General features: G+C 43.7%; 1 protein-coding gene across 5 annotated transcripts in view; it reads left to right on the top strand.

Annotated features, from left to right (window-relative positions):
* The window catches only part of MIB2 (MIB E3 ubiquitin protein ligase 2), a 53862-nt gene extending 39248 nt beyond the window's left edge, over positions 1–14614 (top strand). For all 5 annotated transcript variants that reach the window (XM_037379641.1, XM_037379640.1, XM_037379642.1 and 2 more), the window contains 9 exons: positions 2411–2559; positions 3217–3373; positions 4079–4233; positions 4869–4995; positions 6385–6615; positions 8330–8508; positions 10318–10502; positions 11279–11344; positions 13157–14614. In XM_037379641.1, coding sequence (XP_037235538.1) covers positions 2411–2559; positions 3217–3373; positions 4079–4233; positions 4869–4995; positions 6385–6615; positions 8330–8508; positions 10318–10502; positions 11279–11344; positions 13157–13398 — 1491 coding nt within the window. In that variant the 3' untranslated portion in view covers positions 13399–14614. The remainder of the gene's footprint in view (positions 1–2410; positions 2560–3216; positions 3374–4078; positions 4234–4868; positions 4996–6384; positions 6616–8329; positions 8509–10317; positions 10503–11278; positions 11345–13156) is intronic.
* Positions 14615–15148: the final 534 nt, after the last annotated feature.

The following is a 15148-nucleotide window of genomic DNA, read 5'->3' as shown; positions in this document are numbered from 1 at the left end:
GTTTTGTAGTCAAGTGTGGAAAAAGATAGGAGAAAAATAATATATTTTCCAGACCTAAGAGTAGCTCCCAACAACTGGAAAATTATTTTGCTGCAATTAAGGATTAAATTTGTATATCAAATGTGTGTATTTGCAGCATTAAATCTGAACTAGAGTTAAGTCCTTACAGCACATTTCCAAAGCTGACTTTTCCCTGATTTCCTGTATGGACACTGCACCTGTAGAATTAGCGGGAGAGGTAATTATCTGTATGAAAATAGTAGCAAGATGTCTGAGTTTAGCCTTGGTTTGAAAAGAAAGCCTCAGGTTGTGCCTGGCTGAATGTGTCTGTCCTTAGACGACCTTGCAAAATGGTATTGTTGGAATCAGGAAAGAGCAAAGCTGCCCAGATCCTGACGCTGTGCGTGTCTGCGTAGTGTCTTATCTCATGTCTGACTGGAGCAGGAAACTGGGCTTGACTTGTTGGTGTGCTTGCAGAGTGCCAGACTGTTAGGGTTACATCTGCTGAAATCACTGCTCTTTCAAGCTGCCTGTTTGAAGGTTCAAGCCCCGCCAGTGAGGGGTACAGGATTTATAAACAAGTTAAAAAAGGAGACCCAGAGAAGAAAGTATTTCAGCAGTGACCTCAGAAACCATTGGTAATAAAACATAAGTCTTGTTGAGGCTATGTCTGCATGGCTGGTAGGAGAAGCCGGATATGTGAACCAGGAAAACTAGCATAAATTCTGGAGGAGCCTCTGTGATGCTGATTTAGTGGTTAGTTGTCTGGTATTTATTATGGTTCTTTATTTACAAAGTTATTGGGACCTCTGGAGATGGGAGGAGTAGACAAATACCTGCAATTGTTGAATTTATCCTAGACAGAGTGCCAGGAGTCAGGAATCCATTATGTTATTAGTTATTTTAATTACGTTTCTATTTCTACCTTTAATATTAATATTAATAAATTAGTTATTTCTGTAAAAGTTTACATACAGCAAGAGGAGACTGGATTTGAGGCTAACTTAGTGCACGTTGGAATTGCTTGCCAAGGCTTTTCCAGCTTATCGGCATTGTCTGTGTTGTGTAAGTGGCAGAATAACACATCAACCTTTAATGCCTCCTTGCCTAAAGGACTCGCCCATCATTTTGAGTGAATCAAAGCAAGTCTTGCCTGTCCTGCTGTCCTGACTGCTGCATAGAACGAGCTGCAGCAAAAAAACAACTTTGTTCTCTTTTGTGTCCTGGTTTTGGTTTGGATACAGTTCGTTTTCTTCCTAGTCGCTGGTACAGTGCTGTGTTTTTGATTTAGTATGAAAATAACATTGATAACGCACTGATGTTTTAGTTGTTGCAAAGTAGTGCTTACTCTAAGTCAAGGACTTTTCAGTGTCCCAAGCTCTGCCAGTAAGGAGGTGCACAAGAAGCTGGGAGGGAGCGTAGCCGGGACAGCTGACCCAAACTATCCAAAGGGATATTCCATACCATAGAACGTCATGCCCAGTATAGAAACTGGGGGGAGTCAGCTGGGAGGTGCCGATCGCTGCTGGGGGACTGGCTGGGCGTCGGTCAGTGGGTGGTGAGCAACTGTATTGTGCATCACTTGTTTCTTGGGGTTTATTCCTCTCTTTTTCCTTTTGAGTATTGTTATTATCATCATTATATTTATTAAACTGTTCTTGTCTCAGTCTATGAGTTTTACCTTTTCCCAGTCCTCCCCCCCATCCCACTGCCAGGGTGTGAGGGGAGTGAGCAAGCAGCTGCGTGGTACTTAGTTGTCTGCTGAGGGTTTGTTAGCTCCTTCATCTCTTCTCCTTAGCCTCCCACTGATTTCAGTAGCTTCTCCTTTTTTTTTTTTTTTTTTTCCCTTGCCTTTCATACAGCCTCTCTTTGTTTTTCAGTCCCTTTAATTCTCAAAAAAATCTCATTGCAGCACTTCAACACTGTGGTATACCCTCCAGCCATTGTGCCCAATAAAGTACCTGGAGTAACATGGAACAATGGGGACTTGGCATCTTCAAAGCCTTATGCAAAGCTAATTTGATCTCCTCACATATTTTCCTATTGGGAAAGGAATTGTTGGCAGAGATGTCGAGAAGTATTCTGCTCGCAGGCATGGAGGGATTTTGGCATCAGGGCTGCAATTAGAGCCCTGGCTTCTAGCTCAGTTCACTCGCCTCTCCCTTCTTGACTGAATGTGCAGTTCCCTTCCCCTTTAGAAATAATCCGGAACAAGGTCAGCCTTGTTGTTCCTGTACATAAAGCGGAGCCGACGGGGCACGGATTCTCCTTTGCAGCCTCAGAAATGCTACTGTTATGCAGCTAGTGACTCCCATCCTGCTCGGCCTGCTCTAGAACAGAGCTAAGGCCTGAACACAAGGCAAGGTCTTTCCTAACCAAGCCGTTTGCTGTGTCTCTGCCCTTCCTGTAGGTCGACGCAAAGAACCAGGGCAGAACTGCCCTGCAGATCGCCTCTTATCAGGGGCATCTGGATATTGTGAGGATTTTGCTGCAGGCACATGCCGCTGTCAACCTGAGGGATGAAGAGGGCGATACAGCGCTGCACTATGCAGCTTTCGGGTAGGAGATCTTTCTTCTTGTGATCCCTGATTACAAGACCTAAAGGGCTGCAGAAGGACATTTCTAGATATAAATGGGCAGTCTGTGTGGAGGATGCGTGGCTGGTGGAGGCTTTTCTTTGATTTTATCTTCTGTTAGAAATCAGCCTTTGAGCTTCAGGGCCACAGATGCATTTCTTAGTGCCCTGATTTAACCTCCTCAGCTAGGTCAGTTTCCATGCCAGAGATCTTGAGGAGGAATCAGAAGTGATAAGGGGGTTTTAGTGATTGCATTTTTTACAGGGGGATGGAGGAGTGGTTTGTTTAGTTGGGATTAATTTGGTTGGTTGATTTCTGTAAGTGCATGGTTTTCCAGAGCAAGATGAAGGGTTGAATTGTCTTGTCAGTTACCAGGGAAGAATTAATCACTAAGACTGGGAGATTCTTGTGGATTTAAAGTAAAGAGAGAGCAGATTCTAGAGTGCAAATTAGGAAGGTTTTGTTATGTGGGGATTTTTTTTAATGTGTTATTTTGCTTTTGGGTTTTTTTAATACTAAGAGGAGGTGGGATGAGGTTAAGAGTATACAAAACCCAAAAAGGTTCTGTTGCCTTGCAAGAAGAATTCACTGCCTGCACAGGACTGAATCTAATCTGTCTTACTCCTTGCTTTTAAATCAGAAACCAAGCTGAGGTTGCCCGTGTTCTTCTTGGTAAAGGAGCCAGTGCAGACCTGTTAAACAATGCGAAGTGCACAGCATTGTTTGTTGCTGTCAGTCAAGGATTCACAGAGGTGGTGCGGACCCTCTGTGAGTTCAACTGTGATGTCAACCTCCCAGTAAGTTTTGGGGTTTTATGGCATTTTGGGAGAGTGTTTGGGCTTTTTTTCTTTTTGTTGGTTTTTTTTTTTGAGGCAGTGAGGTGCTTCTTTATGTCTTACACAATTTGTTGCTTTGTAAAATTTGAAGGTCATTCTCTTCAAATGCACTACTGTGCATTTGCACAGAGGAAGTATTCCTCTACCTTCAGTACTGTGAAATTCCAGGTTTGAGTCTGTCCGTTCACCATCGTGAATTTGCTCAGCTCAGTCCAGTAGTGCGCACTCTGCTGTGCTGGACTTGGGCTTCCAGTGAGAGCTGACCTGCTGCTAATTAATGTGTCGTTCAAACACTCCTGTTCCCAGCAATAAGGCTTGGTGAGATTTTTTCAAGACTGGCATTTAGGAACTTGAAGGGCAGTGATGGTGAATTGGACCCAACCCATTTTTAAGATGTGCTTGTATGATGGTGGGACTGGACTGTGCTGGGTCAGTCCCTCAAAGTTAGTTAGGAATGTTAGCACCTGTCTACTCAGGAGCTGGTTTCAAACCCTAGGGAAAAGATTTCTCAAAGGCTATGAAACTGCTATGGGTGCTAGGGATGTTTGGCCTGGAGTTGATGTGACCTGGTGACACTGTAACTTCTTATCTTGAACTGTCCCTGAGGGTGAGCTATTTCATTTGACGCTCTGATGTAGGTAATTGTGCTTTGGTATCCTTGTATAGGATTCCCAGGGAGACACTCCCCTGCATTATGCTATCACTGCAGATTGCAAAGTCGTTATTGAGATTCTCACTGAAGTACCCAACATAGACTTCACTGTCCAGAATTGTCAAGGCTTCAACCTGCTCCACTATTCTGCTCTAAAAGGCAACAAGCTGTAAGTGACTTCTTTTCATTTCTACTGCTTTCACAGATGTTTGCTCATGCTTGCTGTCTTAAACAGTAAGAAGGTAGCAGATGTAGTTCTAGATAGCTAGGAAGGAGGTGGGTGGTTATACATTTCTTGGGTGTAGATACGGCTAGGTATAGCTGTTGCCCTCCTCTGCTTCATGTATTTACAGGAAACTGCTGCCTGCTTTCCCCATCCCATCTTCCTCATACCTCCTTAGCTTGGCTAGATAATCTGTCTGCTTCTGGATAGTCTCCTTAGATGTTTGGGTTCACGCATGGAAGGACAGGAGGAGGTCTGTAGTAAACAGTATTTGAAAAGACCCTGTCTAACTGACAGCCTCTGGAATTCTTCCAGAGGGATAAATCTGCTTGTTATTTTCATAGCAGTGTGAGTTTATCTTACTTTATTAAATGACAATTGAGGGTTTCTGTTTTATTCTTTTAATTTAATCTGTCAGGTGGAGGGGAGTGCTCTGCATCACAGGTGCCAGCTCCTGATGCTGCCTATAGAAACATGAACATCCATATCTGCTGCGCAATAGAGGCAGGCCTGTGTCTTCTGTATTGTTTTCCTTCCTGGTAAAGTAACTCTTCCATCTCTGTTAACCTCCAACACTCTAGAGCCATAAAGAAGATACTAGCAAGAGCTCGGCAGCTGGTTGATTCCAAAAAGGAAGATGGCTTCACTGCCCTGCACCTTGCTGCTCTTAATAATCACAAAGAAGTGGCAGAAATTCTCATCAAAGAGGTAAGAAAGAAAACAAAACCGTCACCAACAAAAACTCCCATCTGTGCTGCTGCCAAACCTCTACATTTCCTAATCACTGTTGAGTTAATGCTGGGACTCACAAGAATGTCTGTGTCTCTTTGAGGAGCTGGCATTGCTTTTCAGACTTTGAAGAACAGAGGTTGGCATTCCTGGGGGTATTTTCCTTTGGCACTGGCAGTAGAGGAGAAGGGTATCTTGCAGGCTAGAACAACGCGGCTTGGAACTGGAGCTTGCTGCAAAATGTTCAGTGAAGTGGTGGGTGTGAAGGGAAGAGACATCGGAATAGCTCATTAAGGAGTGTGTAAATCTGCATTCAGAACCTTCCCTACCACATAGGTCCAGGTCAGAGCCCAGTTTCTCTCGCTCCAGGTATATGCTGAAGCTCCCCAGCTACTGGTTGTTCTGTGGTGGGTTTCTCACTCTTCATTTTCACGAAAGAGTATCTGAAGGCATGTATTCCATTTGAATGCAGAACAAGTTATTTTGACGTGTTTGCTCCAGGTTATTTATCTTTCTTCAGTCTTAAGTTAGTGCTAGACGTGCCCCTGATGACCAGTGTTGTTTAGCAATGAAAATGGCAAACTGAAGGATGACAATTTGACTGGCATTTTGCTGTTGATTTTTGTGGAGTCAAAGCTAGCCGCTGTCTCTGCTTTCAGATGATAATTGGCCATGAACGTGACAACTACATGTCAGCACTCCTGGTTTGTTTCTTCTCAGTCATTTGTTGGCTGAGTTCCTCCATCTTTACCAGGGAATCCAAACCACTACAACAAGGCTTTAATGGATTTACAAATGAATGCTGTAGAGGAGTGTCTGTGAGCACTAACTACTTAGTACTATGCTTTATTTCTGGCATAATTGCTGCATTAGCATAGCCGTATCTTTAAAGGCTCTCTGTTCTCTAACCCTTGCTGCTGTCTTCCTCTGCAGACTTGGCAGAGGGGCAGAGTGATTCAAATTTGAAGTTTTTTCACCTCTTTGCTTTGAAGAGGGGAAACCAAAGCACCACAGGCAGCAAGGAATCAGTATTGCTTTAGAGGAACTAGTCCATGCCCGTTTGCTTGGAGTGGTTTCAAGATCTGTTTGTGTCAGGGAAGTGATGAGTTGTCATACCGAAGTCATCACCAGGATTATGTTATCTGTGTGTCAGTTGGGCACTTGGCTTCTGATCCTCTCTTTCTTGATGTCTGAGGTGTGGGGGCCATATGACTTAAGTTACGGAGTGCTGGGTCATATAGCTGTCTTGGAGATCTCTGTACTGCTGTCCTGACGAAGAGGGACTTGAGACCTGGGGCCTCAACAAGCCCCACAGCTGCAGCACTTTTCTTCAGCCAAACTCACCCTCATGCAATTCTTCTCTTCAAGGGTCGTTGTGATGTCAACCTCAAGAACAACCGCAACCAGACACCGCTGCACCTGGCTGTCATCCAGGGACATGTAGGGATGGTGCAACTGCTGGTCAGTGAAGGCAGTGATGTCAATGCTGAAGATGAGGATGGGGACACAGCCATGCACATTGCCTTGGAACGGCAGCAGTTAATGTCACTCATGATGGAGAAGCGTGAAGGAGAGATGGGATTGTCCCTTCTTTCCAAGGTGAGCTGGGAGTAGGAGAAATTCTAGCGCCAATGGCAGGAAAATGCATGATGTTAAAATGAGAGCAGGTAGTGGGGGTCTGAGGGGACAGAGGAAGGCATGGAAATTGTGTAAAGCCACTCCAGATGAGGAGCGTGGAAACAAGCCTTCTTGCTTGTGGGAAAGCAAGAATAGATCCTCTGAGGGTACGCTTGAATTTATAGCACGAAACTTCACATAGTCAGACAACAATTCATACTGTCTCCCTGATATTTTTATTAGCATTGTGTGCTTCTTTCTTGACATGGGAAAGGTCATGAATCCAGTTGTAGAGCCAAGACTCTTGGGTTTAATTCATGCCCCAGAACCACAGCAATTCATTTCTGTCTTATGGCATGGAAAATATGAGGATAGCTAACCACATACGCTGCAGTTATCTGCAGTGTAGAACAGAATGTGAGAGGTGAGATGTATCAGGCTGAAGGATAAAGATTATGTTGTCACAAAGCCTGAACTGGGTTTCACTGTGTGGCTCTGTATTCAGGGATATATAAGGCCTTTCAGGAAATGCCTTAGAACTAGAAATCAGCGCATGATATGTCAAAGACTGGAAGCTTAGTCTGGTTTTGGCAAAGATTAAATTAGCCCTTCAAAGTGTTCTGCCATCCACTTAAATACCAACACATGCACACACCCAATTTGCAGTGCATATGTTGGTTATACTTTATGGGTGGAGCGAGAATGATTCTGTTGTAGGGATAATTTAGTATACTGGAGAATCTAGCATAAATTTTTTTTAATTGTAATTTGAAATGAACAGAATCAATTAAACCAACATTCTAAAGGGCTGCATGCTGTGTGCCAAACCACCCATTCCTCCTTTCTAGTTGAAAAAACCCTAGCGCGTTGCTCTTCTTCCATTCTGCTCATCACCAAGCTACTAGTGTTGATAGGATGAGTTGATGGCTCAAGGCTCTTCTGAAGATGCTCCAGCCTCAGGTACTCGGGCTCGATCAGCCACTGACATTCCAGAGACACCCCACACCAGCTCAGCAAACGCTTCTTTCTTCTGAATTTCTTTGCCTGGAAATATGAGCAAAGGGGTCAGCTGCAAGGGTGGGTTTTATCTCACTCAGCCTGCCTAACAGCTTTGCTAGCTGTTGGGTCTTCGCTTGTGCTAGGGACAGCCAATAGTCCTGGACACAGAAAGTTTTAAAGCAACATGACAGATCGGTGCATGTCATTCCCAATACCGTTTACATTACAAGGTCTGGACATGTTAAGAGTCCTTCATGTCTAATTTTACTTGCTCTGATCTACCTGCCCTGGTCTTCTAAGTCAGTGGAAAATGTTTGTTGACTTTCAATTAGTTGGGATAATGTATACAGAAACTTGGCTTTTTAAATACCTGTCACTTAGGTCTCCATACACCAGTTGTTCATGAACTGGTATGTGCTGTGGTGGCTTCAGAGTACTTCCTTTTCACTACCTGAAGAAGTGAATGCCTATTACTATGATTAGTAATAATTAGCATCAGTTAGGTCCAGTCTTATGCGCTGTTGTTCCTGGAATGTGAGATTTGAATCTGCTATTTACATGCTGAAGGATTTTTGTGTTTTCAAAAAAGAATGCTAAATTGCACTTTCAGATTAAGACTTTGTTTAGAATTTGATACAGATCAAAGGCACATAACAGAAACTTATTCTCTTAACAGAGAGTGTTTCTCAACTTTTAGCTGCAGGCTTCTGGCTTTCTTGGAAATGTAGAGCTGAATGTTGGAACTGCAATTGCATGTTACTTAGCACAAGAAGGAGCAGATATTAATTATGCAAACCATCGGGGAAAGTCTCCTTTAGACCTCATTGCAGATGGAAGGATTGTCCAGATTGTGAAAGACTTCTCACAGAAATTCAGGTAAGCCATGTCCTCTGGAAACTACCTACAGCGTACTTATTTGCAACATGCAGAGTGCTTCCACAGGACTGTGGTGTCACTGCATGCAGCTGTTATTCCAGGAGGGATGAAGCATCTTTGAAACACTTTGGATGTCAGTGTGAGCACCTCCTGTTTCCTCTGGAGCTGGTTGCTCACCCTGTGTTTCTGGAGGGGTTATTTAAGGGTATATGCTGCCATTTGAAAGAGTTGGAAAAAGCAGATTAATACTGCTTGGTGCAAACTTGGCCTCCTGATTTACAGAGAGCCCTGAGGCAATCTCAGGAGACTGGCCACTGAAGCCAAGAGCAACTTCTGTCTTGCAGAGTAAATTCTGGGTTGTGGTTTATTTTCATTGGATTCTTCAGTTGCAGGTATTTAAAGTCTAAGCAGAGAGGAAGTGCAACAAAAGAGTGGGCACCAGAATCTGCAGAAATTATTCCAGAGCTAGATAAATGCCTGGTTTTCAGCCAGTAAGAGAAATAGCAAAGAAAATGCCAAAGGGAGAGCTGCGAGTCCAAGATGGCTTTAACTTGGGTTCTGAGAAGCATTTGTTTGGATTTTGACTTTGCAAACATGGAAGCAGGGTTCTGTTTGATTGGAGGGCACAAGACCCACAGTCATGTTAACCCTGGAGGAAGAGCCATGCAGCAGCCACTGTAATTGGCCATGTTTCTGGTCCACTGTAAATAACAGGTGAAATGTTTCCCTTAAACATCTTCTGTAGGGATTTTTGTCAGTGAAGTATATGTTGGATAAAGGGGTTTTTTGCTTAAAGAATGCTGGTTCTTTCAGACTGACGTTTCTCGTACAATGTACTGGTTTCAGCTTCTGTGTTGAGGTTCAGCTGGAGGATTTCGGGGGGTGTCTGCAGGGTTAAGGCAGCCACTGCAGACTGAGTCTGTGTGCTAGACCATAGGCCTAAGCCACTATGGTGTGTCCCAGCATTTTACACAGGAGCCAGCAGAACAAGGTAGTTAGCTGTACCTTTGTCAGCTACTTGTTAGTCTGACTGAAATTAATAGGTCTAGAAGGGGAAGAGTGTCTGGGGTTTATACGCATTTATAATGAAGTTACTGCCACTTTGCTAGGAAGCTAGATAGTAGTTTCTTCCCAGAAACTTACTGACTTTGCATGAAAAAACCAAAACGCACCCCTTTGCAGTACTCCTAGTGGGCCAGGGATTTCTTGGCAGTATTGAAGACACATTTGCTAGTAAATGACTACCCTTGTCCCTTCTGTTCAGTCGTCAATCATTCTTGCAGTTTAAGTAGTAGGTCTAGCTAGCAGATGATCGGCTGGCAGGAAAAGTAATAGACGGATTGGGTGCTGAGGGCTCGTAATGCCAGGACAGAAATCTGAATCTGAGCCTGTATTATGCAGGAGGCAAACTTGGAGAAAACCACCCCAGGCACTTTTCAGGAACGTGCAAAAATGAAGGATCCTTAGGACTGCACGTTTTAAATAGCTCCTAAAAGCTGACTGCTCCCAGGAGGTGATTGTACCATCAATACCTTACTGTTGCCCTCCAAAAGAGCACTTTCAACGTGTGTAAATATTAGTCATCTCTGCTCTTTCCCTTTCTTTTTAGATAAATCCAGTCAGAATCCCAGCTACTAAAGACTGAGTTGGTCCCACTAGGGCAGTGAAGGTTTACAAGTTTATGCTACCTGAGCATCTGCTGCTCTGTCTCCATGTGGAGTGTTTTCCAGCGATCAATACAATGTTACCTGGTTGCTGAAGGAGGACCTGAAGTGCGTGGCTCAAATTTTATTACGTTTGTGGTTGCAGGGAACAGCAGATTTCTTCAGACAGCTCAGCCATCACCTGCAGCCTTCGCCGTGTGCACACTACCCCCAACACAATGACCAACCTTAGTGTCTCGAGTGTGGCAGTCCCCACAGAGTGCCTGGTCTGCTCAGAGCTGGCCTTGCTCATACATTTCTTCCCATGCCAGCACAGTATTGTCTGTGAAGGTAAGTTCATTCTGTGTGTGTGTGTCTTTTTTTAAAAAATTTTTGTTTCCTGTTCTACCTAGCTTCCCTAGCTGGACTATCATAAATCAAACTCTGTTCAGACACAAAGCTATTGTGCTGTTTGTGTCCTGAAACAACCCCAGCATGATTTCAACACCACATAAGATGTCCAAAGTTATCTATAAAAACCATGGGGTGTTCTGACTGTCTGCTGATTGGGACCCCAGGCAGCTTTGCTTGTGCTTATAGATGCCCTGGGTAATTCAGAAGGAAAGCCAGATGTTTCAGTTCTAGCAGGCATTGCTTTATCCATCATAAACCTCCTGAGAAGGATTTCCTTCTCTGGCTTTTGTTACTGGTTTGCATTTCATTTGTTTTAATGGCAGCCTGCTCAAACATGTCAGCAAGTTTGTTATCTCACAAGGCACTCACAGTCTGACCACAGGGACTTTGGTAAGGACTGTGCGCCAGAGCTGCATCCTTTTCCCTCAGAGCAAAGGGCTGTTTTGATCCACAGTGCAGCAGTTCCAGTAGCACAGAGTGTTGAGGACTTAAAGGTGTTGGTTTTGCTACTGGCGTAGGAAAGACAAAACCAAGAGACTAGGATGTAGCTCAAAAAAGAAGGTAGCGTTCTCATTTCCATGCAGAAACAATCTCTTAATCGTCCAGGGAGGTCTCAGGTTGTTCAAAGCTGATGTTCTTGAGTCTGTCGTCTTCCTCTTCATTCTATCATCAGTGAGCTTAATTGTAATCTCTTCTTGTATCATTCATGGTAGAATGCTCCAGGAGAATGAAGAAGTGCATCAAATGTCAAGTGACAATAACCAAAAAACTGAAACAAGGTATGTTTGCTGTTCCTGCTGTTCAGTGCTGCGGGAAGGGTCACATTAGTTTGAGCAGCATCAATGATTTTCAGTGAAATAAGCATAAGGAAGGGAGATGACATTTTGTTTTGGGTTCTTTAGGGGAGAGGGGGGTGTGCCTTTTCCATTGACCACCTTTAGAGGTAGATTCTCTCAGGTGTCGTGGGCCAAGCTCAAGCTGCATAGGCAGGAGAGGACATTTGACAAAGCTTGTCCTGTGCGTGGCTTCTTTTGCATCTTGAAAGCAAATACTAGGTTATCTATGTGTCAGTCTAACGGTTTTCACAGGTGGCGATTTAACAGTGAAAATCTGTGAGAAAGGAAAAATTACATCTTGTGAAAGCCTTGCTCCTCCCTTGGCTGAAATTACAGTGCCTGGGCGGGGCTGGCATTAGCCAGCTGTCCAGGAATCACTGAGCTGGATCGTTTTGATAAAGCTTTTTAGCCCAGTTCTAAAAGACTGTCTTCTGTTCACCTTACTCAGCATCCAGAATGAGCAATATCATGCACGTCAGCAAGCTAGAAGCGGGTTTGCACCTGCCTGAGATTTAACACAGGTTTCCCACTGAAGCTTCTTCCATAGAGGTGATGAGAGTTGATGTCTTTGTAGCTGAGATCACTCTTATGGCAGGTGCACAGGCAAATGGATTGCATGTCCTGCTGCTCATCACTTAGTATTATGGACTGCTTTGTTGGAGTCAGGTTATATAGACTTGATGCCTTGAAAAAAGCACAGGGGAGCCAAGAGCCTGTCACACGGCAATGGACGTATATACAGCTGACAAAACCAGAAATTCTTTGGAACTCTATAATGCAAGAAATAGCAAGTCTGCTTGACGGTAGACAGGAGCATTTGTCTTTGTTACAGACTGGCAGCAAAATAATGATGAGAATTCCAAATGAGCTATTTGCATGCAAATTTCTGCTGGAGGAGGAACGGTCAAGGTCTCTGAAAATCTCAGCAGGACGTCCTTATCAGTGATGTCTTCAGTGTTTGCCTTTAACAAGCTCCCCATCCCCAAACTTGCTTCACCTTTATGGATTTGAAATCACTTCTTATACCACTGAAGCGTAACTAATTCCAGAATACTGGGGAAAGCGACATCTATATCGAAGTGTAAAGCTCTACCTAATTAAAAGTTGAGGATCAGAAGATGAACAGTGGGCTGAAAGCTGAAACAAGGAGGAGTCTTATTTACTTAAGCTAGCAGTTGTCCAGGATTTGATGTTTTTTCACTTCTTAGTGTTGACCAAATTACTCTTATTTGTATAGTTTCTTATATGCAAAAGTCAATGTAAGTGATGTAAAATGGTTTCTTCCTGTTCTACCATGTATGTCCTGAAAGACTTAACCAGAAATTTGAATCCCAGACGTGAACAGGAGGTTGAGAGAACATAGTACTCATAGCACTGTAAGGGTTGCCAGACTGGTATGGCAGAGCATTACAAGCAGCTTTGAAAGTTTTAACTTGAGGGTAGCAGCAGCACATTCCAGAACAACAAGGCAGGGCATTTCAGACAACGTTTTTGTTTCCTTTAAAAAAAGCAACCAAACAAACAAAAACATACACTAACCAGCTGAGCAACTACATGGAGGAAAGCAACGCTGGCCAGTCTGTAAAAAGCATCATCTCAGGCTTTTTTTTTGAGGAATGCCTGGATAAGGCTCAGTGAAGAGAGTTTAGTCTGAAGGAATTGCTACTCTTGAGGGGCAAAGTCTTAATTAAAAAGACACTGCATGAGGCAGAGCACACTAGTGACTAACTGTCTTCCTGCTCTCCACCCCTGCAGACAGCACCGAGGTGGAGTGCAGCCCAGGCTCTGAATCCACAGATCAGAGGAAGCTCATGGAGGAGCTGCAGAACCGCTACCGGCAGATGGAAGAGCGCATCACCTGCCCTATTTGCATCGATGACCAAATCAAACTGGTCTTCCAGTGTGGACACGGCTCTTGCCCAGACTGCAGCACAGCCCTTACTGTCTGCCCCATCTGCCGGCAGGCTATCCGGGAGAGGATTCAGATATTTGTCTAAGGATCCGCTTGCTTCCCTTCCTGTTCCCACCTCCCTCCTTTACTTCCTTTTTGTTTGCATTATAGATGAGAAGCGCTAGTCAGGCTGTCGTGTTTGGCTACCTGCAAAGCCATCCTGAAAGAGAGGGAAGCAAATGACTGATGTGACTTGGGTGGAGGTGGGGGGAGTCCCCTCTACTTGCAGTGTCATAAGGCCGAGGAGTGGTGCTTGAGGGCAGGCAGCCCCTCACCCTGTGCTGCTGATCCATCAGAAAACCTGAAGTAAAGACCACCGAGCTGTCCGCTGAAGGTGTAAGAGACTTTCAGACCAGATGCGAGTAGACTTCCATATGCAGATGTTTTCAACAGCATCCGACTCGGGTGACTGCATCCTGTCTAGTGCCCTGCAGTGCCAGCTCTGCAGCCTTGCGTTGCTCTGGAAGCAGATGCTGTAGGATATACCTTACACCTTGGCAGGCAATGGCAAAGCATACGCTTACACTTGACGTGAGGAGATACCGGAGGAGATGGGTCACGGTGTCAGTTCTCACAGCTGCCTGTCAGTGGTAGGGAGGTAATGTCCTAAGACAGCATGCTCTCTGAACTAGTGCTTGTGGGCTCAGCAACAACCTGGACTGGCAAGAGGCAAATCTGGATGTAATGAGATCCTAAAGACAGAGTGTGTGCCTTAGAGATAAAGTAGTGAACACTGATTGGAGAAAATATATTGTTACAACAAATATTTCTAACCTCTAAGTGACACTCTTCCATTATTATTTTTTTTTTTGGCACAACCGTGTGTTCAGAGACTCCTGAGCTTTCTATCCATAATGCCAAAGGCAGGTGTTAAATACTCCAATCAAAGTGTAAAGAAAATAAATAGTAATAATTAAGACATGAGAAAAAGGGATTTCATTTTTGTTTCTTTGTTTTGCAGCAAAACTTAATAAAATAAAATATATATTTTCCTGAGCATTAAAATGAATGTACAAATGGTAGCTGAAATACGGATCCAGTTGTATTGTGTTTTCCAACTGTCTGACTGAAGAAATATTATCCACTGAGTCCATCCTGTAAATTAACTGTTGGTGAAAGTGGCAGCCTGTAGGGCTTGTGTGCCATGAGTGTGAGTATATATACGTACATGTTTGCGTGTGTGGTGTGTATCTTTAATGACACAATTATACACAAGCGTACTGTTTGTTAGATATTACAAGCAATATTTAAACCAAACCAAACTACGGTGTTCCTCTACTACCTTTGTTCATTAGCAAAGAGGTGGCAAATCTTTTAAAGACATTTTTAACTTTGTGGAATATATGGTAGTTACAGGAATACTTATTACTTCTTCCTTATCGATGCTTCATAATCACTTGGTGTTGTGACAAAGTCTTGCATCACAGCCTGTGACTCCTATAGATAATCTTTGTCAAAATACTCACTTGAGGCACTTACGGTTTCAGTGGATTTTTTGAGCTATGGAAATGGATCAGATTTAATGCCTAAATTATTTGGTTGGGTTAGATTCAGCACCCAAAAAACCTAACGCTGAATTTCAGAATCCGCTTTGTTAAAAATCAGAGGTGCAGGTACTCATTTACTTATTCCCTAGGAGTTCATGTTAGTGTAAATTCCTTTGGAATAAACCAGACATTTCCCCAAAATGTTGGCTGTATTGTGGTAGAGCAGCAATAGAAAAGTGCCATGCAAAGGCTATTTTCCAGAAGTACAAGACTGAGCCATCTTTGTCACGTAAGAGCTGCTTTAACCAC

The sequence above is a fragment of the Falco rusticolus genome, chromosome 3 (genome assembly GCF_015220075.1).
Source record: "Falco rusticolus isolate bFalRus1 chromosome 3, bFalRus1.pri, whole genome shotgun sequence".
NCBI lineage: Eukaryota > Metazoa > Chordata > Aves > Falconiformes > Falconidae > Falco > Falco rusticolus.
This window is presented reverse-complemented; position numbering and strand designations above follow the sequence as displayed.